General features: G+C 40.6%; 1 protein-coding gene across 1 annotated transcript; it reads right to left on the bottom strand.

Moving 5' to 3' along the window:
• Positions 1–121: 121 nt before the first annotated feature.
• On the bottom strand, positions 122–20,839 carry mrps5 (mitochondrial ribosomal protein S5). The gene is made up of 12 exons (XM_070916094.1): positions 20,767–20,839; positions 19,578–19,730; positions 17,999–18,124; positions 16,995–17,108; positions 16,016–16,135; positions 13,835–13,869; positions 5,610–5,700; positions 5,126–5,172; positions 4,699–4,756; positions 1,891–1,953; positions 1,140–1,276; positions 122–747 (listed from the first exon to the last, which is right to left on the bottom strand). Exons 1-12 carry the CDS (start codon positions 20,813–20,815, stop codon positions 523–525), a joined length of 1,218 nt encoding a protein of 405 aa, XP_070772195.1. The 5' UTR covers positions 20,816–20,839; the 3' UTR covers positions 122–522.
• Between the last annotated feature and the right edge of the window lie 1,224 nt (positions 20,840–22,063).

The raw sequence follows: 22,063 nt of genomic DNA, 5'->3' as shown, positions 1-22,063 counted from the left end.
TAATAATAGATTAGCAACATTCAGACCAATAATACAGAAATCTTTGGGTGTCAGACTTATTTTTTGTAACTACTTAATGAGCTAAAACGTGGACAAAGACAGAAAAGTATATATATCACAAGGTTTTTACAGATTCATCCTTTATTTCATTACTACATTCTGTATTTTGCAACGATTCCACATGGACGAGAAAGCAGTTATAAAGGAAACAGTGATATCTAATAATAATATTTTACTGAGCGTCAATTCTGGCCTTGACTGTGTGTATCTAGAGGATTGTTTTCAAATGAGATGTCTTCAGTTTGAGAAACATGTAACTTTAGCCTTCAGTTGACAAAACGATCACAATCTGCAAGATTATTAACAAAAACTGATATTCTTTAGGAAGAATGTTCTTATTCCACACAAATCATCATCTTTTCTTATCAAAGCCTAAGTCAGAGCCTCAGTCTGAAACTCCTGGCCTCTATAAGTCCAATCACCCGTCTCGTGGTCCGATCCAGTCACCAGCCCACTCCCACTCTACCAGATGGTGCGTTTGATGCCCGCCCAGATCGAGCGTTTGGTTCCCTGCGCGGCTTGCACGTCGTCCCAGTGCAGCCGGGTGTTGGGGATCTCGTCTTCGGGCTCCGGGTCGAGTCGTGCGCCATCTTTAGGACTCGCCACCACCATGGGCAGCAGGCCTCGCTGTGACTGAAACTCGACGACGTGGAGCTGCTTCTTGTTGGCCAGCGTATGGTGGGTTTCCTGCGGGGGGGAGGGAGAGATGTTACTGAGGCTCCGAACTCAACAGCAACCTCTACTAGGTTTGGGGTGTCTGGCGGTGGAGAAGGAAACAGTCGACATTCATTATTATTTTTATATTATTATTATATGATTTCATTCAGTATAAATGTCTGAAGTGTAAGATAATATATAATATCATAATACACAAAGACTCATTTCAGAGTTTAAATACTTTCCTCTACATTATAAGTCTAAAAGTTGAAAGTTTTTCAGTTTTTCCAAAATGTTTAAGACCTCCCTTTATTGCATGGTAGAGGATTTTGTATTGTTGTTCCTGACTTTTCACTCTGCTTTTCAAGTAGCAATTAAAACAAATATCTGGGAACCTTCCCACCGTGCCGACATGGCCTCACCTGATTGGCTAATCCCGTGAAGAGGGCCCTGGTGATGTTGAGGAGATTGACAGATCCTTCTATTTTGCAGTACATGTCCTGTATGCCGATCAGCTTACACAGAGTGATGACCGCCCGGTGGCAGTGCAGACCATAACCTGCACAGACAGAGAGAGAGAATCACTCACAAACATGCGCACATTGATTTCACCATGACTGAGCATGAAGGAGTGGACAATATAAACTCTTCTATTATGGTATATGTAAAATTATAATATTCACATATAGTGTAAATATAGTAAATGATCTGGAAATTTTGCATACACAACCAGAGATATTAAAGAAATAGCTGCAGCACAAACTGCACAGCAAAGATGACACGCTTTATTTTATGAGTCTGTGATTTTGGAATAATTTCCAAGAAGTTTCCTGGGAAGAACTGTGTCATTGGATAACAATATGCAGAAAAAAGAGACACCCTTCCAATTAATGAATTCCAATTGCTAGAATAACTATAGATTTTCCTACACCTTCAACATATATTGGTTTCCAATTATAAATGAATAATTGCCGACCAAATTACACATTTCTTTCCAGAAAGCTTCTCAGAATGTATTAGTAAATATTAGTCAGTTAGTAAAAACTGACCTGTGAAAGAAAGCGTTACCTACATTTCTTTCTCATGTATATTGTGAGTAAAACCAGTTTCGATTTTTAACACTAAGCTTAACATTTATCCAACTGACCAAATGCTCAACGAATCGAGACGTACCTTCGTTTTGTTTCTTCATGCGGAGCGTTGTCCTCTTGAACTTGGAATCAATGTCGTGATAAACTGTTGGAGAGAAAAGCAACAACTGAATTACACTCGCTGGATGTAGATCAAGGGGAAGAGAGCGAGAGATCAAACAGCCAAACTGACACATAACAGACAAACAAGAAGGCTAATTATTGTCACGTGTTCTGATCCAGTTCCAAGTGAAGGCACTTGTGCTTTGTTGTGCATCTTTTCTCCTGTTCTCCCTCAGGTCTTGAGTTTCTCTACCTGCCCACCAGATGTCCTTCCACATGCCAGCGTCTCCTGCTCGCTGCAGCAGCTGTGGCTGATCAGTTATTCAGACACACAGCCCCTGAGCGGGAGCTGTGTGCTGCCGAATGAAGCCGGAGAAACCTCCATAGCTGGAGGTTAAAATCTTGTTCTTGCGTCACATCACTCTTGAAACACCTCACGGTCCCTGCTTTCTCTAGACATCCAGTCAGAATTTAATATACTTAATAAATTAGTTTTTGTACTTGGATGCTGCGACAACAACAGCAGAGGAGGAAGTTACGGAGGGAAGGAACAAAAGGAGAGGACGGATGAGAAGCAGTAAAAGATGCAGAACATTTGGTGCTCGGAGGACACACCCTGCTGGGTGAAGAAATCAAAAATTCAAAACTAAATGTCAAATACACACACATTCACACACACCACAGGGGGAGCTGAACATTTGCTGCAGCTGCAGGAGGTCCAGGTTCATTTGGAAGAGTGTGTGTGACTCACAGATCCTAACAGCGACAAAGTCAAAGCAGACAGGAAAAAACATGCACTCTTTTATATTCCAGTAACTGTGATTGTTTTCAATCTCCAACACTCAACTAAAAGTCGACCCTGACTTTAAAGCTGAACCAAAAGGACCAACAAATGTTTGTTAAGGTCTCGTTTTCTTCCAACAAAAGGTGGAAAAAGCCCAAAACAGAAACAACCACATTCATATGTATTCAAATTCACTTTGGCTTTGTATTGTTCATTTATTTCTACTGAACACCACTGAAGCCAGATGAATATTCACCTGCTCCTGGGAGAGGGAATACTGGTGCCAACAACAACAACTGGAGGGTCAGGGGAGCTCAAACATCTGCCAGATCTGAACAATTCTCCGACTTACAAACCTGCAGCCTCCCTCGTGTTTTATGCTTTTTATCAGATTTGTTTTTCCATCAAAACGACGTGTTTAGTGTCCAAGTCGGGGGCGTCCAGATGTTGGACTTCCCGACCAACGCATTTATGCAGCAGAACAATTACAAAAACTGTTAATCACCTGGTGGAAAAAAACCCAGGTCTGGACTGCCACCAAAAACCTGAGAGATTACTGGCCTGCAGGAAATCTGGATTTCAAATCTCAAATCTTACCGACTGTCAAACAAACAGATGCAACTTTTTCGGCTTCAGTGAGTGAGCAACAAAGGTGACCGAAGAATGATGACATAAATGATCTCGAAGCCATCCCATCTGACAATGTAATGTTACGTTCAGGACGAAGAAGTAAACAAACAACCAATCACATGACTCTCCAGACAGGTGGCAGGCGGTCGCACAGTGAGAGCTGGCATGTGGATTTGACAGTGTTTTTTTGCTACGAACTTGCAAAAATTAAATATACCATAGTATTGAGCTCAAACTGGGTGGAAATACAGGGTCACACACACACACACACACACACACAGAGACACTTCTTGTCTGGTCTCGGGCCAAAGCAGGAAGCTAACTTTCTCCTCCGGTGGGCGCGGTGGAGGCTGATGACTCACACACATTAATCTTTCTGGCTTCGCTCTCCTGCAGCAGCAGAAGCAGCCAAATGGCATTTTACAATAAGAACGTACAAGCAGTGCATTTTAACTCACATACCTTTCTTCACAAAATCCATTTTAATGATTCGAGTAATGTTTCGTTGTTTGTTTGAGTACAAACAGGTGATGGACAGGAGGGGAGAGGAAAGAGGGATGGGGGAGGAAAAGCTCGAGTAGAGGGCGTGATGGAGGAGGAAGAGGAGGAGGACAAAATAAGAAAAGTGTAGGAGGAGAAAGAGCTGGAGGTAGAGGTAGAAGGGGGAAACCAGAGGAGTGGAAGTAATAGAGGTGTGAAGCGGGAGAAGTTATTTTGGGGAGCATTTTCCTAACGGACGATGTTACGTGACTCACAGTTGGAGCACCTCTACAGTTTGGATGAGCAGGAAACTCTCACGGTTGAATCATCAGAGCAAACGGTCATCAACTGTGTGAGAAAATATCTGGTTCTTTGATAAAAAAAAAGTCGAACGTGCACATAAAAATAAAACATGAGACGTTAACTATGACTCCTCATGGTGCATTTTGTTAAGAAACAACCAATCACTGAGCTTAAAATTGTACTACTTAAGCCTTAATGCCGACATAAATTAATTCACTTCACTGGGATTCTGGGTTAATTTTGGAAGAGCAAAAATTCAAAGAGTTTTGAATTTGCTTGCGCTCCGAATCACCACTCTAACTGGCTTCTTCTCCAGCCAAGGCTCATGGGTACTGTAGTATTTAGAGCCACGAAATGCCAAACTGACGGAGAAAACATGACAGCAACAACTGGCAGCCGTGACAATAACTTAAAGGATTGTTTCGCAAGAGTTCCATGTTTCTATGTGACGTAATGTTGAGGATGTTCCCACTTTGCAACTCTACGAAGGAGAGAGCAAGAAAAGGAAGGATGTGAATGAACAGTCGAAGGAGGAGGGGAAGGTCTAAGAGAAAAAGTAAATGAAGGACACACATGCACACAATCACTTACTGGTGTGGTTGTTGTATCGTTCTATATAATACAAGTAGTGGATGGCTCTGTTCTTGGCCTGCAGGTCACAGTTACATGACACAAACACACACACAGAGTCATTTGTAGAATCAATAAGTACAATATCATTTTTAGCAGAACGCAAGGGACTCTCCATTTGCTTTGTGGGACTGCTCCGTGATAAAAATATTATTAACCAATCTACATAGTAATTCAATTGTTTTTGTGTTGGTCTTTGGATTGCATGCATAACACGGTAAATGTGGACTGGGTTTCAGTGGAGCTTAAGAGTCCTCTTATAGTCGAAATTTAGTTCATTGTTTTTAAATCTTAGAATTAAAAAATGCAACTAGAAAGTCCACAAATTGGGGATATGAACACAAAAAAATGACTTGATGATTATTTTACGTGGAATAAAAAGTCTTACCTTCCTCAGAGCTGTGTTTCTGTCAGCTGCTTTACCCAAAGCAAAGCCTGGTGGAGGAGAGACAGTCAGTTTAAAACGTCTGAGAGGAGAGTGACGGGCAGCTCAGTGAGTCAGAGAAAAGGTTAAGTTCAAGAAAAGTTCATGGCATTATTTGTTGCTGCCAATTAAACTGTTAATGATTATGAGCCGTCCATGAACGCTGTGACATGATGACATGTTAAATAAAGCAGCCCTAACAGACTCTGTAATGAGGAGCTGAAGCAGGAGAATCTCAGGAGTCTGTTAAGAGTTTCGCTCGCTTCTGAAGAGCTTTGAAAACTGTCAAAAAACATTTCCTGCACTTCTCCATATCTACAGAGGCTGGAAGGTTCCCAAATGATTTTTCAACGTTTGCAAAAATCCCGAAACTGTCAACATCAGTTTTGGTTCTGTTTTAAGAACTCAAGAAGTTTTTGTCATGCTTAATTTTCGGAGAGTGTCGAACCTGCAGCTCCGTTGCCGTTTCCCACGGCGACCAGGCAGCTGATGGACCTCTTCCTGCCCTCCTTGGCTGTCATGTTGAACACACTCTTCACCTGCAAAACAACCATAAACAACACCTAACAAGAGCGCTTTCACCGCCTGACATCTATCAGGTTCTGCTTGGACATCACGTTAAACACACTCATGGTATAAACATGAATACAATGCTCTGTGTGTGTGTGTGTGTGTGTGTGTCAGTTGTTGTCAATTCAGACCAGATTGCCTGTCCAGATTTAAACAGAGCTCACAGTCATCTACTCAGCTCAGTGGTCAGTCAACCACTCAGCCTGATCAGCTACCTGCAACATGACTTTGAGAACACCAGGGGGCAGCATTGAAACACCACAGAGAGGAGGAAGGAGCGGAGGGCGAGAGTGGAGGGAAGGTAAGAGATTACAAAAAGGAGGAAAGAGGAGGTGGGCAAAGGAGCAGATGCAAAGGTCGGAAAGAGGAAAAGGGCAGGTCAGAGCAGAGAGGAGAAAAATAAATAACATGGGAGGGAGAGAGAGAAGGGAGGATATGAGAGAGAAGAGAGGGAGGAAGAGGACAAGAGGAGGGGGAGAAGAAAGGTGGAGAACTGGAGGGGGGGGTTGAAGAGAGATAAGAGGAAAGCAAAAGAGAAGAAGGGCAGAGGGAAAGGGAGACAGGAGGAAAGGCAAAGAGGATTTTTTGCCTCTTTAGACTTTAAAATGATTCAGATGAGAAAACGATTAAGTGGATGATGAAGGTGTGGAGGGAGGACAGGAGAAGAAACTAAAAGAGGAGAGGAAATACAAAAAGGAGAGAAAGCCAAAGAGGAAAAGCTGAGAAGAAAAGAAACAATAGGGAAAGAAAAAGGAGAGGAAGAGGCAGAGTGACGCAGCAGAACAGCAGTGGAGGGTCTCTGTTGTGAATGTTTGTGTCTGAGAGACAATAACAGTAAACTTCAGAAGAATCACAAACAGTGTGTGTGTGTTTGATTATGATCATGTGTGTGTGTGTGTGACAGAGAAAGTAAATGTAAATATATGATGAAGAAGAGACAGTGTGTTGTACTGTGGAGTGTGAACGTATGAGTGTGTATGGGGTCTTGATTACAGATAAACAAACTGCTGACTCCCAAAATAACTTTACGAAACACTGTACAACACACACACACACACACACACACACACACACACACACACACACACACACACACACACACACACACACACACACACACACACACACACACACACACACACACACACACACACACACAGTAAGAAGGGTAGGACGTTTCTGTTGCTGAGATATAAATTCACCACAAATCCAACACTGAGCTGCTGAACGTCACTATGATAAATAAAACTAGCCAGTTATATTTATGAGCTAATTAAGCCGAGTTAATTAAGATAATTAGAGCGCTGATTAGAAGATATTTTTATGCCATACTTTTCTTCACATAATGCGTTGTGAATAAAAACTCAAATTTTGTAGTAGTTTTAAGCATTTAACGCTATTTTAACGACTTAATCATATCATATTTAAAGCGGCAGTAATCAGAACTCCACAACACGAGACAAATGATTGCCTTATAAAAGTTGTTACGGCTAACGTGACAGCAAACTGTTTACACATCCAGCATATAAAGCAATGTTAGCATCTACTTCATTTTTCTTGGCCAATTTAAGTCCAACATTCACTCTCTGTTTAGCTCCAACGACACCTGAGGGAAATATCTGGATCTTTAGCTTCCCACTACACAGTCATTTGATCCATTGTTCATATATAAAATATTGATTGGTGCAGCTTTAAGTATAAAATAGCTGAATTATCTGCAACTTACAGTGACAGGTATTGAACACAGACTTGTATAATCTTATGTGATTCCATAAAGAAGCTCTGCAAGAAACTTGTGGTTTAAATCTTTGTTGTGCCTTTCGGAGCTGTGTTGGTATTACTTCGCTGCGGCGGTGTGTTAGTGGGTGGGTTTTGTTTTTGTGCTGGTGTCTGTTTTGTTGATGTGGGGAGAAAAAAAAAAAAACACCTCAAAATACTGTGGTTTTTCTGAGGCGGCAGTTTGTGGTGGTGGTGTACTGAGTTCAGCTGCATTTTAAGATGTTAACAATATGCATCTACAATTCTATACAAATACAAGAGTATCTAGTGTATATTCATGGGCAACAGTAAGGTGGGAAGACAAGTGCCAAATAATATCCATTATCCAATAGAAATGGGAAAAACTAAGGAAGACAGACGGAGAATACCGAAGAGAAAGTGTGAGAGAGAAACAAACAAGTGAGTTAAAAAAGTGAGTGAATGAGGGAAGAATGAATGTGTGAGAAACTCGATGTGCAATAAGAGAGAAAAATATACCTTTATACAAATACTCAAAGGTTTAACAATGAAGCGCAGACATCCATTTTACACGCCAGCGATAAAACCAACAAGAAAAAACAAAAGTAAAAGAATCAGAAACGCAGAACTAAACCTCCATCATCCCCCAACTGTCCACTGAAACCTAAAGTGACCTAAAACACCACAGATATAAAAGTGCTATGTGTCCCTTTCTATCTATTGCCCCGTGTTTTTCTATGGTCAGCTTGTTCAGGGACCACCAGCAGCCTTTCGGAGACTCATCTGGGCCAAAAAACCCCAAAACAAAACAAAAAGAAACTCAGTTCACCTCGACGCTTTCATCACCGTGAGAGAGCGCAAGTGACAGAACAGTGTTGAATTTCAGCTGAGGGAACTTCAAAGTCAAGATCTGCCTTCAGCTTCACTCGTTATGTAACACACATTTCAGTAAAGGATTTATAATTTGACTGCAGGGCCATGGCAGAAGGATTGGGGTCAGGGTAGCAGCAGATACCAAAAAACACTGAAAACACACCCCTGCAGGACACACACACACACACACACACACACACACACACACACACACACACACACACACACACACACACACACACACACACACACACACACACACACACACACACACACACACACACACACACACACGTGGTGATGTGCCTCTGCTAGGTCCTAATACTTCCACACAACTCCACACACTTGATATTTTCTTATCGTTCTCCACCTTAAACAAACATGCATTGATGAAGCATATACAGTAATTACTAGTTGTTTTCAAAGCTTAAATGCAAAACCTATATACACACACAACATTGTGCGTGCATACTCTGGCTGCAGGCCTGTAAAGGAGGGCAGCAACATATCCTTTCTTGCTGTGAAGTGTGAGCGTTCACTGACATTGGTGTGTAGTTGAGGAGACTCTGCAAAGATCCCGATCAGATGGGATCTCAAACGCTGTTTTTGTAAATTCAACAAGTTATTAATTCTCATGTTTCAATGCAACTTGTAGCTACTTACAGCCAGTTTCTATTGCAAGTGTGTGTGAACGTCTACCAGTGTGATGTTGGGCTTTTGGGCCTTGCATTCGTCATTTTAGGTGAAAATGCAGCAGTTTTGGCGGCGCATTAGCAGCAGAGCAGATGGGCTGAGTTTCTCTCCACCGGATGAGCGACAGCATGGCGGTGGGAGGATGCTTCGAGCTCGCTCTCACTTCTGTTTCATCTCCTATTTTCTCAATCTGTTGCTGCATGTCTCCCTATCTGTATCTGTCTATAACGCTGCAGTGCAGGGGAGGAGTCTTTGCCGCATGGAACCAGAAGGCGCTGCGAGAGCACAGACCTCCGACAACACTCAACACTCCTCTGAAGTGCAGTTGATATCGGGACTCTGCCAACACACTGAATCGTGTAAAGAGTGTATTTACTCCTGCACAACTGAAGAGGCTTCTTCCATACGGTGCTGTCGAGGACAAATCCTTGTTGTACAATTACTACATATTAATACTGTATCTGACTTCATACATCAATTGTATCTGTACTTCTACTTACTACTAGTTCTACTTTGTGTTTATGTCTATATGGTAACTGTATATAATGTTTTAGTGGATCTGATTTCTGTGTTCTGTGTTTGCTTGTGTAGTAAGATTCATACAGACTGTATTCTGGCCGTGTGAACTAACTTCATCTCAAAGCAGACTCCATTGAGTAAATCATCAAACTTCATCCTGGTATTTGACTTTCGCCCTTCTTCTTGTGCAACAGTTTTTTCTGGTACATCCTGACTTAAATGAGCCGTTTGCCTCTCGACTTATTAAAAATTCTGTTTTTCGATGGGCTGCTGTGAAGCGAACACACAATGTGGTGAAATGACCATTATCTGAGTCAAATCGGCAGATCCAATGACGGATAAACTTCAATGAAAGCAAAATAGTTAAATGAATAATCAGTTTGATTCCACTGTAAAAATAGTCACAGTGTGGTTTTTGAACACTCTGAATTGTTTTAAAATGACCTTCCAGAGATCTCCGACCACCTGTCATCAAGTATGATTCAGAGGAAGAACTACAAGAGTGAAAATACATTTCTGTGCCAATGTGCGTTGGTTCAAATCGAACTGCTGTTTCATTATGACCACTGAACAGACTAACAACTGTCATGTTGGCTCAGGAGGCCACGTATCAATCATGCAAGTGTGTGTGTGTGTGTGTGTGTGTGTGAGCGTGAGAGAGATAGTGAACAAGAGAAAATAAAATAAAAATTAAATGAAGTGACGTGAATTTGTCTTAACTTTTTCCTCACAGTGTATGAACTATGTGGGAAAAGTTAAACGAGTTAAAAGTGGAACTAAGTCTCCTACAACAGAACTCGCTCACAAAATCACATTAGATTCCTCACATTCAACTGAATCTGTTTTTTTAAATAGTTTTTTTAAAGTCAATTAAAGCTAACATACAGGTTTTGTGATTAATTGGCTCTTCTAGTAATCTCAACAACTCAACATTGCTTTCATTAAAACATCTTTGTAAACTAAAGTGTGTTTTATTTGTGTACAATTTAGTATCACGGTCATCTAAAACCTATAATAAGCTAAAAAAAATGAAATGCAATTAATTTCTGTTCATCTTCAATGGGCCTACATGTGACTTAACATCATTTCAAGTGGTGGCTAAAATTAACTTATATGGACATTGTGTTCCTCAATTAAATATTTTATGTGTGCTACAAAACAAACTATTATGTACTTTGATGTATGTAGTTAAATGAACAGCATGCTGAAAAGTATATCTCTCCTTTATGATGAAAGTCTTTTATCTTCAAATTTATGAATTGAAGACGTGAAATTCTCTTATCTTAACTCCTATAATTAAAGTGGCAACCTTTAATGTTGTTTAGATAATCACAATATCAAACATAGTTAGAAAAGCACCATTAACTTAAAAATGATCCAAATGGGATTCCTGGTACAAAAGTTTCTTGTAATTTTCTTGAATTACAAAACGTCCTCATGAGTTGCAACAGAATTATGTATTCAAATTAAACATATAGATGAGAGAGGATATGAACTTTTAACAGCCTGTATAACATATATAAGTAATGCTTTTAACAAATTAATAATCAGCCTGTATTAATGCCTTTTATGTTTATTATTTCACTTTGGATATTACGTTTTGTAGGTGCCTCTGTGAGCTCCACTTGGCTGTTAAAACACAACATTTAATCCAATTGAAAGCTCTTGCAAAAGTTGCTCTCATCCAGCCGGCTGTCCTGTTTACTTTCAGCAAAACTTTCAAGGTTGTTGACTTTGGGGAGAGAGAGAGAGAGAGGGAGAGAAAAAAAGACAAAAACCCCTGTCCTGACAGTGACAACGCTCCATCTCTGTTAATGAAATCACTGAGTCCCGTCCAAGTGGCTGCTGTACCTGGAGAGAGGCCACGAACATCACTCCTCTCTCTGTCTGCTCCGACTCTCCCCCCATTCTTTTCTTTACTGTTACCTCGGCTCTCTGTCATCCCTCCCTCTCTTCTTCATCTCTCTGAGGTCCAGCTGTCTGCACTTCTTACTGAGACTGTGCCAGAGACGTGCACATTCGACTAGATTAGACATTATGGTGCATGTTTTTTTAAGACAAGATAATGCTTTATTAATCCCTCAGCGGGAAAATGCTGCATTGTTATAGCAGCATATGGGATAGTGCACTAGAAAGAGGCATGAGTACAATAAAGATAGTTAAAGTATAAGAACAATTATTTACAAACTTACAATTTCACAGACATGGATAAAGGAATTTTACTGTATTGCACATAGAGAGATATAGATATTGCATCATTCGTTATACATTCAAAATATTGCATTTTCATTCTACTCTATATGTTTGAATATGTATTTAGAGGATTTAATCTTTCTCCTCTCTCTTTACTTTGTTTTCACTTTCCTCCGTCTCTCTCTCATGTCTCGACTTCCTAACTCACTAACTTTTCCTCTCACTTTAACTTCCACTCTTCCTCCCTCCCTCTTCCTCCTCTCCTCACGTTGGATGTGTTCACTAATGGCATGCCGGCGTCATCGTCCTTGGGAGACAAGGCTTTTATTCCAGTAAGCCTTTTTCATTTCATTAGGCCTGAATTTATAGTGGCGCGCGCACACACACACAGGATATATTTATAGAGCGAGATGGTACCATAAAGCGTTTCCAGGGGGAAGCCTAATGTCTGTGACACCACTTTCATTTATGTAGGGAGGAGGGCTGGGGAAGACTATCAATGTGACACACACACACACACACACACACACACACACACACACACACACACACACACACACACACACACACACACACACACATCTGATATTGTGTGCGTATGGAGTCTATGTACATAATATGTATTTGACCTAATTTGTGCCTGTGTATCCCTGTGCAAGTTAATGTGTGTGTGTGTGTGTGTGTGTGTGTGTGTGTGGCAGATACACACTTGGGTCATCCTGTACAGAACTACTGTGTGTGTGTGTGTGTGTGTGTGACCTTGTGGCATTATCCCCATTAGTTCAGTAGGGTCCATTAGTGCTAATTGAATTAAGGTAAAATACAGTACGACGGCGAGAATCTAAATGAACTGGGTCTGTCCATACAGCTGATCTTATCTCACACACACACACAAGCTTTGTATTTAATTTATTAGCATGTGGTGTTAAGTGTGTGAGGGACGTGGGCTCAAGACTGGACGGTTGCTGGTTCAACTGCCAATAATACTTCAGTTTGTACATTTAGTCTTTACATTATAACATAACATTATAACACTTTCTTCAGCACAGCTCTTCATATTTTTAGTAAAATCTAATGAGTTGAGTCATCTACTTTCAAAACAAGACTATTACCTAGTAGTTTCATAATAATAAACTACCAAATGTCCAACTTATTATTATTAAACATACTGATTTCTCTTCAGGTCTAAAAAGGTCTATGAGCTGTAGAAATGTTTTTTTCTTTGTTAGAGTAAATAGTTAAGTGTGTGAGTGAACAGCACTACTCTAGGGTTGATGAAATTATTTATTTATATATATTTGCTTTGTATCAAACACGGCCACAAATGTGACTTTTTAGAAATTTCACCATTTGGTCCGAAGTGAACAGTTTAATAACCGTCTTATCTCCCCACACAGCAGCCGCAAGATGACACAAAATGTAAAGCTCGACTGCAGCTATCCTTGCTCAGCAAATTTGCCTCCAACACCGTCCATGTGTACACGCCACACTGGATTTTCCACCATTTTGAGTTTCCTGAAAACAGCCTCCTCCTCTGAGGCTTTCTGAATCATTATTCTGTACAGTCTGATTAAGTTAGAGCAGCGATTTCTCAATGACCGGGCCGCAACCCTGTGAGGTCCGCACAGCGTCAACAAGAACTGATCATCCATCTACATCATCTCCTGAGTTTCAGCTCACCGTTTAGCTGCTGGTGATGACGATGTGCTCACCACTTGTTTCTGCTGCCTCCAAGTGGCAGTTAATGCAGGTTTAAAAATAATATGTTTTCTGTCCAAATTAAGTGAAAGAAGCTATAAACCTTCGTAAAAATTAGCTCCCTCAAGTGAAAGTGAACTAATGTGGCAATTTTATGATAGTTTAATATGTTTGTGTGCAGCTAGATACAGTTTTTATTAATTTCATTGTTAGGAACAACATGCACTGCTACGTTTTTTTCAAGGCTATTTGAAAAAGGAAAGAAATAACAGAATGAATAAATATAATAATAAGTAGTACAACCAGAACGATGTTGCTGACAATTCAAGCCTTTATGTTTGTGTGTGTCAGTTTGCGGTTTGTTTGGTCAGCGGAAAGAGAGACGCTCACCTCGATGACACGTGAATCGAAGTCCTCGTAGGTTTCTGTGGAAAGAGACGGGAAAGAAAAAAAGACGTTTAGATAAAAAAGTTTGGACACACAAACAGTTTGGGCACAGGCGCACACACGCTCACAGACACTATAAACAGATTCAACCAGGCTCCTGCTAGCGTAACAAATACCCAGAAGCCCTTGCAGCAGTGTAACGAGTTGACACTTTTCATTGTCAGTGACCTCTGAAGGATGTTAGTCTCACAACAGCAGCCTGTTCACTTCTAACCAATTAACAACAAACAAAGGAGAGCTGACTCAAAGGCTCCAAGGAGAAAACTCTCTCTCACACACACACACACACACACACACACACACACACACACACACACACACACACACACACACACACACACACACACACACACACACACACACACACACACACACACACACACACACACCTACACAACTCAGCTGGGACATTAGCTCACCATCTGTAAGAAACTAAACCTGATCAGAGACAAGCAACCTAGTTACAGCTCTCTGCACATCACATTTACCAGGCCCAGTGTGTGTGTGTGTGTGTGTGTGTAAAAGAAAGGATTTGTACATGTAGGAGAGAGAGTGTATTTCACGGTGTTAGCGCTTGTTGGCACGGTGACGAGAGAGAGGAAATAACAGGGAAAAAATGAAGCAGGGGAGGATGTGAAAGGAACAGCAAGCAAGTGAGAGACTGAATACAAGAAGAGGCAGCAAGAAGCAAGAAAATGTGCTTTACGACTACGGAGCCTCGCCTCTCATCTGTCAGCAGTTTGAGGTAAATGAGCTAAACTCGAGGGGAAACGGCAAAGAACAAAGTTTAAACAGTGTAATAAGGCTGGGAATAAGAGGCTGGCAGCTCCATCAGTGAATCAGGTGGATTTTAACCAGCGGCGTTCCTCAGGGTTTGCAATAAAGAGTTGATCAGGCTGGAGACGCTCCTTTATGGGCTTCAGAGACTGTTTACAATAATATTACATTCAACCTTCGACCCAAAGTCCTGATATAAACCCTCCTGGTACAGCAGGCAGGGCTGAGAGGACGGTGAGGGAAACTTTTTTTGTCTCTGCCTGCAGTTTGAAGATAATCTGAAGGGTGACATTAGCCTACTTGAACTCAGTTACTGGGCAATACATATAATATAATAACAGAAACTTGTACTGAATGTCACTGGGGCTAGCTCCTGATAATGCACACCATCTATGTACATGGTCTTTTGTATCTGCAAACTCTCTTGACTTGTTGTTCTGCAGTGAAGTGAAAAAAACAATAACAAGACTAAGAGTCTACAGGCATGCTAGCAGCTCTGTGAGGCTGTATGCTCACAATGATGATGCCAGCTGTCACTTAGCAGGTACAATGTTTACCATGTTCTTTTTACACCACGTTAGCATGCTAACATTTGCTAATCAGCACTAAACACAAAGTACAGATCAGGCTGACGAGAATGTCTGTTTGGTATTTGGTCAAAAACCAAAGTACTGAACAAACTGAAACTTTACTTGATGATGGCCTTAGATAAAATGTCAGGTGTCCTAGCACTCATTTCATAGCATCCCATCTGATAGTTGTTGAGATATTTCAGCATGGACTGACGGCTCTCGGGAAAATCTAAAATATGGCAGAAAAACAGTGCGATCATTTAGGTTTAGGAATAAAAAAAGACTAAAGATCGTGGGAGGAAAGAGACAAATAGAGGAGGTGGTGGTGATGGAGAGGGGAATAGAGGAGAAGAAAAATGGGTTGAGAGATGTAAGAAGAGAAATTCTGAGTGTAAAACTGAGAAGAAAAAGGATGACAAAAGAGATAAAAAGAGAGTTCTGGGGAGACAGACAGAAAGCGTGACAGAGAAAAGAGGAAAAAAGACAGAAAGTCAAGCAGCATGAAGAGTGGAGACGCAGGGAAAGAGATGTCTTTCTAAATCAGGAAATTGTCCCACTTGACACTCGTTCTCATCTTCATCAGTCCTAATAGGCCATCATACTGGTCTGTCACTCTCTCTCCCTGTATTATTCCTCTACTGCTTCATCTATCTCCATCCCTACAGCTGGACTGACGGATCATCCTGACCGAGATACAGAAATCCAGCTCAAGTTTACACACAGTTTACGATGTTTACATGTTTCTATGTTGTGTGAGTGTTTGCGTGTAGTTCACCTCCGTTGGGTCCAGGGTCAGGGGGGCCCAGGCTGACGCCCCCCCAGGAGTTTCCGGTCCATCCTCTTTCCCTCTTCACCTTCATCTTCCTCTTCCTGTCCCACTCATCCCTCAGACGCACTGCAGAAAGATACAACCGACAAATTTAGCACCAAAGCCTCGAGAACATACAGAGGCCACAGCTGACTTCAAAGAGCGCAACATGATACACATCACAGGTGCTATTTGTCATTGTCAAATTAACTGCGTAATTATTGTTAACGAATGAGATCACAGCGGAGACAAATTGGCAGCTTCTATCTCACACCAGTGGTGCTGACGGTGCTCCTGTTTCTCAAAATTAAAGGTTCCCTGTGGAGCTTTTGTCCCCTAGTGGCGCTACTTCTACTGTTTTTCCATAAGTGGGTCCCAGTTTTGTTTGTCTCGTGCACACACATGCACACAAGTGACACGGGACACTTTCCTGCCAATTGTTTCACACTACTCCACAGATCAACAGGTGGAGGTAACATCCAAGATATGCAGCAAAGTACCAGGAAAGAAGAAGACTGCAAGCTAGTAAACAGGGATGTAAACACTGCTGGATACTTAAAATATTGGTTTTGCAAATGATTTATGGAGGAAGACACATTTGTTAGACCTCAAGGATACACACAGTGAGTTTTGGTAACAGTGCATGTAAACATAACTTTTGTTTGTTTACAAGAACACCCCACGGGGCCCCTTTAAGACCTCATTCCCCCTGCTGTTGCCTCCTAGTAGCTCTTGAAAAAGACTCTTCTTCAGAAAAATAATTGCTCTTTGGCTTTGCTAAAGGTATTTTATTTTTAAAAACCTCTCAACTCTTGTTGTTTTACACAGCAATTTAATAATCTGATCACAATTTCTTGAGCAAAATCAAATGAGTGAATGTGTTCCTGCATTCAAACATGTTTGTAGTGAAGTGTGCTTGTTTGTATTCAGTGCACTGTCTCTGTACCTAGCTCAGCCTGCACCTCCTGCTGCTCAGTCTCGCCTCTTCGACTCATGCTCTGCAGAGTCCCGTCCTTTACCACCGGACTGTTCAGACCAGGCCACAGAAAACCACCACGACCTGTGGGTTAAAGACAGACAGACAATCAGGGAGAAGGAGAACACAACAGAGGAGGACTCAAAGGGTGCAAGAGAAGAAAATATATAGTACGACTCATTTTCCAAATCTACGTTTCTTATCCTTGTTACAGAGAACAAAAAATGAACTTCTCATTTAAAAAACGATAAGAAATAAACAGAGGTAGCATGTAAATAAATAGGTAGATAATCTACCACAGATGTATTTGAGGTGTCTACAGGTTTCAGAAAATTAATTTTAAGAGTTTAAAACTTCCTATCTGCAAAAGTCTGACAAGATCAAAACCTCGACTGAAAATGGATAGAGCTGAGCTGGAAGCCAACCAAATAAACGTATGTCCTTAAAGTATGAGGAGTGGTTGGCATGACAACATACTGCATCACAGCATTCATATGAACCGAGCTGCATATTTTGTTTGTGCATCTCTATCAATACATCAAAGACATTTTAAAGCCTGATAATTTAACAGACAGATGAGTAGGGATCGTAAAAGAGCAACAAATTAGAGACACTTAGTCAAAGTGAAAGCACAGAAGAGACTGAGTGCAGACTGATAGTTCCTGTGAAAACAGGAAAGAGAGGACAGGCAGAGTGATTGAAGGGTAATTCCTCTCCTAGTAGAGCGGTCTAATAAATGAATCAGCATTAACTAATGAGTATTCTCGTGTGTTGTCCATCAGCACAGCAGCACACAACTTCACAGAAAGCACAGAGAAAATAATCTAAACAATCTGATTTCATATTTAGAAGGTACGAAACAGACCTACAGAAAAAAGAGCTTTCAAGAAACCTGATTTCATTTTTCAATTTGCTTAATTCTTCTTTCATCTGCAGAGACTAAAAGAAAGACAGACAGACAGATGATGTCTCACCTTCTCCGATGATCTGTCCTCGGTTCAGGTCCCTCTTCAGTTTGCGTTTGGTTCTCTTCCCTCGGCCCTTCCTGGCTCCGGCACCCGACTCTGCCAACACACCTCTCCACAACTCCTCAGCCGTCACTGTAAACACACAGACACAGATGAACAAACAGACATGAACATAACAGCTCTAAAGATCTGTCAAATGTCTTTACTCAATTTTATCTGTATCAAAACAGAAAACAGAGAAACTTTGCTGAACACACAATGGCAGTCAAATAAAAGTAAAATACAGAGACTTCATCAGCCAACAGTGCTGGTTCTGAGCTCTCAATTCAATCAAAAGGCATCCAAGTACCCAAAAACTACAAAAAACAATGATTCAAGTGAAAGTGCTGATTTTTTTTATTTCTATCTTAACATCAATAAATCACAGCCACATGATTCTTATTACTGTAGAACTGCAACAATTACTAGATTAGTTGATCAACAACAACAAATTAATCGGCAACTCTTGGTCTAACAAAATTAAAATTAAAGTTAATTTGATATTTTTTTATTGTTTTGGATTGTTAGTCTATGGGAGTCCCTATGTCACCTTGTTCTCTATGATACTCTGATTGGCATTAAAATAATCGTTAGTTGCAGCCCTAAATTACTTCAACTAATCAAATGAGACCAATGCCACAAGCCTGGCAGCTGCCTCTACACTGTAAATTACCATTAAAATTCTTCAAAAATTAGTCTCAAATATTTTTATTAATAGTCTTAATATCCCTTTCTTTCTTCCCTGACCGAAAAGCTAAAATGCTGCCAACAAAACAGATTTAGAACTTGACGGGGTGTCCCCACTTTCACCAGGGTCCATTTTCTCACCTGCTACACCTTCACAGCAGAGAGTTTAGCTCCACTCACAAAGCCAGAACACTCTACTATGCATGAAGACTATGGATGTAATTTCTTAGGCAGCTGAATTTAGGCGTCTCACTAAAGCTAGCTGTTCTGAGGATGTATGGACTCTGTGGGCTGTAAGGGCCAAGGAATAAAGATGTCCAACAGGTGACATATGGGATTGCCTAGGGACTGTAATTGAAATACAATAAACTCTCAGTGTTTGCAAAGACCTGGCACCTAAAGTGGATATACAGTATCACAGGTCCAGTTTAGGGCCTGCAGTGCATCCATAGATTAAGGCCCATCTGAAAATGCTGCACATCAGTAAAATAAAACCATAAAAGTAAATTAACACAACAAAAACTCTCCTGAGAGTAAGTATTTAATATTTCTCTACATGGAGAAATATGAGCCCACTGTTTGACAGTGTGTGTTTGTGTGTGAGCGTATTCCTGTGATCACAATGCAAACTGTGAGCAACACATGTTGACATACACAAAATGTCATCTAACGAACATGTTGTCCAAACAAGCTCTGTTAAAATGCACCCAACAACTTGAAGCAATTGCCATTTGAACAAAACAGGTGCTTACATGTGCTGAAGGATAGCGGGTTACTTTGGGCTGTAACTGACAATTATGATGTTAGTGTTCCAACGTGGGGAGGAGGGATTTTGAAAATAATCTTTTCATATACTTACACTTGTTGAAGAAGCTGCCATGTCTAGTTTGCTGCCATGCCGTTGCAGGGAGCAGTGGAAGTGCAGGGTTTCTTTGGAGAGACGCTGCTGAGGATCGACTCGCCAAGTGGGACACCTGAACTGCTCCACCCATGATACGGAGGGGTGCTGCACCTGGAAGAGCGAGACACCCACCAAAGGAAAGGGAGATGAATCAAAACTGCATTATGTGCATCACGGCAAGCAGGTTTAACATACAAAGACACAGCTACGAGTACACACACAGAAAACCCTGTGCAACAAGACAACAGCAAACATCAGGCTTGGCCAATTTACTGATATTACAACTTGATGAATGAAAGGGTTAGACTGTCACATCAAGTACCATGTTGATATTGATTTTTAATGAACAGAATATAAGCTAAGCAGCATCAGCCACCTCCCAGGTTTCTCTCCTGGTTACCAAAATATTCTACCCATAAACACACTACAGCATAGGGAGACAGTGAGGAAAGTAAAGCCTGATAAAAGATGAGATTTCACTACAACAAAGTACTGTTCCAGTTGTAACTAAGTACGTTGTAAGTATGCCGAATTAAAAGATGGATTCAACCATTGGCCAACTAGTCTGAAGTTCTTTTCTCAAAGGCGTCTACATTTACTCACAAGCAGCTGGACATTAAATTGATACAATTTTGAATTAAGTTTGGTAGGGGAAATACATACACCATTTCAAGGTGACTTGAGAATAATTTCTATTTACCATAAACAAGCCTGAAGTGTTAACACTTGTACTAACATTTTCATGTTTAAGACTATTATGTCCTTAATTACAACAACAGTTAAACGATTTAAATAACGATTAGAGAGCACTAACACACGCGAGGAACACGCAACATGTAAAACAAACGCAATTCCCAGCCAGTTTATTCAATTTTGTTGTACAAGTCTAAAATTTAAGGACCTGTTATTCTTAACCGCAAGAAATAACGTTACATATTTCTGACTGCACTTAAATTACTGCTATTTTTTAGACGTGCCTGATCGTGACAGCCCTGCAGCAACGACAGGCTTGTCCCGGGTCAGTAAACAGAACACACCATAAACAAACAAGTCACACTTCAAAACACAAATACAGTAAACATACTCCGACATACACACTGAACTGTTTTAACGAAGCTGTGGGTGGTAAGAAAGATAAATAATTCACCTCCGACTGTGATGCGGAGGGCACAGCACACCCGTATGGACGCCGCCATGTTGGAATTATGAAGGGTCCTTCAGAGTACAACAAGGCGACTGGACTATGCCTGTTGAAAATAAGGAAACTACCGAGGATCTGGGTTTTGCATTTCATTTTTTAAATATTCACATGTTTATCATATTATTATTAATGTTACTATTATTATTATATTATTATTATTAGTGGTAGTAATATTTTGTGCAGTTTGTCCAGCTTATACTCCTAGTATGGCGTTGTCTCATTACTATCATAGAATGTGATTACTATATACATAATGAATGGCTAAGAGAAATAATGAACTTCAATAATAAATGATAAGAAAACATTAGAGATTATAGAACATGTGTTTAAAAAAGGTAAAAGTGTTACAACATGAAAGCATACAATGGGACAATAGCAACAGTAGTATCAAATAAAGAATAAATATAAGGCTTAACATACCACAAAGAAAATATGAAAAACTTTATTGTGAACTTTTTGGAACTCGTGAATATAATAGAAGAGACTAGAATGGGCAAGAACAGAATAAATTAGTAAAAACACAACAGAGCAAATATCCTTCTTCTTATTCCTGACCTTCCTCTGCGCATTTCTCTTCCTCCTCCATCTTCATTAATTTTCTCCTCCTCAATCTCATTTCCTGTTAAACAACACAGAACATTACCTCCTGTTCCTCTCTAAAACACGGCTGCTGTTACTGCTGTCTCATGGGATAAAGATCACACACACACACACACACACACACACACACACACTGTGGCGTTTACTATTTCAGTTTCTTCACTTTATATTGATTCTATTGGTTAGATTTGATTATGTTATCAAAATTGAGCCTTCTTTGCTGCTTTATAAACTATGTTTGAAAGTATGATGAGTCCCATCAATTTATGAAACACGGTCTGTGAATAATTTCAACATGAATGATATGTTTGTGCCTTTCTGATCTGATGATGATCTTTCAGTTCCGGGAGGAGAAAAATCAGAGGAAAAACAAATTATGGATTTTTTTTTTTTCCAGGAGGCTGTCTGTTGATTGGCTGCATATGTATAAAACCCCACAGAGCCTTGGTTTTCCCTCGTTTCTTCTGATATTAATTATCACATCACGGAGAGAGAAAACAAGATGATTATAATTTGGAGAAGCTGAGGAGAAGATGCAGCAGAAAGGTGAAGTAGGTGAGGGAAGAACTGAAGGAGAGACAGGAGGAAGGTAGGAGAGGGAACAGTGAAGGGAGAGGGTGGGGGAATTAAATCCTGTTTAAAG

Source organism: Enoplosus armatus, chromosome 12 (genome assembly GCF_043641665.1).
Source record: "Enoplosus armatus isolate fEnoArm2 chromosome 12, fEnoArm2.hap1, whole genome shotgun sequence".
In the NCBI taxonomy this organism is placed as follows: Eukaryota; Metazoa; Chordata; class Actinopteri; order Centrarchiformes; family Enoplosidae; genus Enoplosus; species Enoplosus armatus.
The sequence above is the reverse complement of the archived record's forward strand: the minus strand, read 5'-3'. Positions and strand labels throughout refer to the sequence as shown.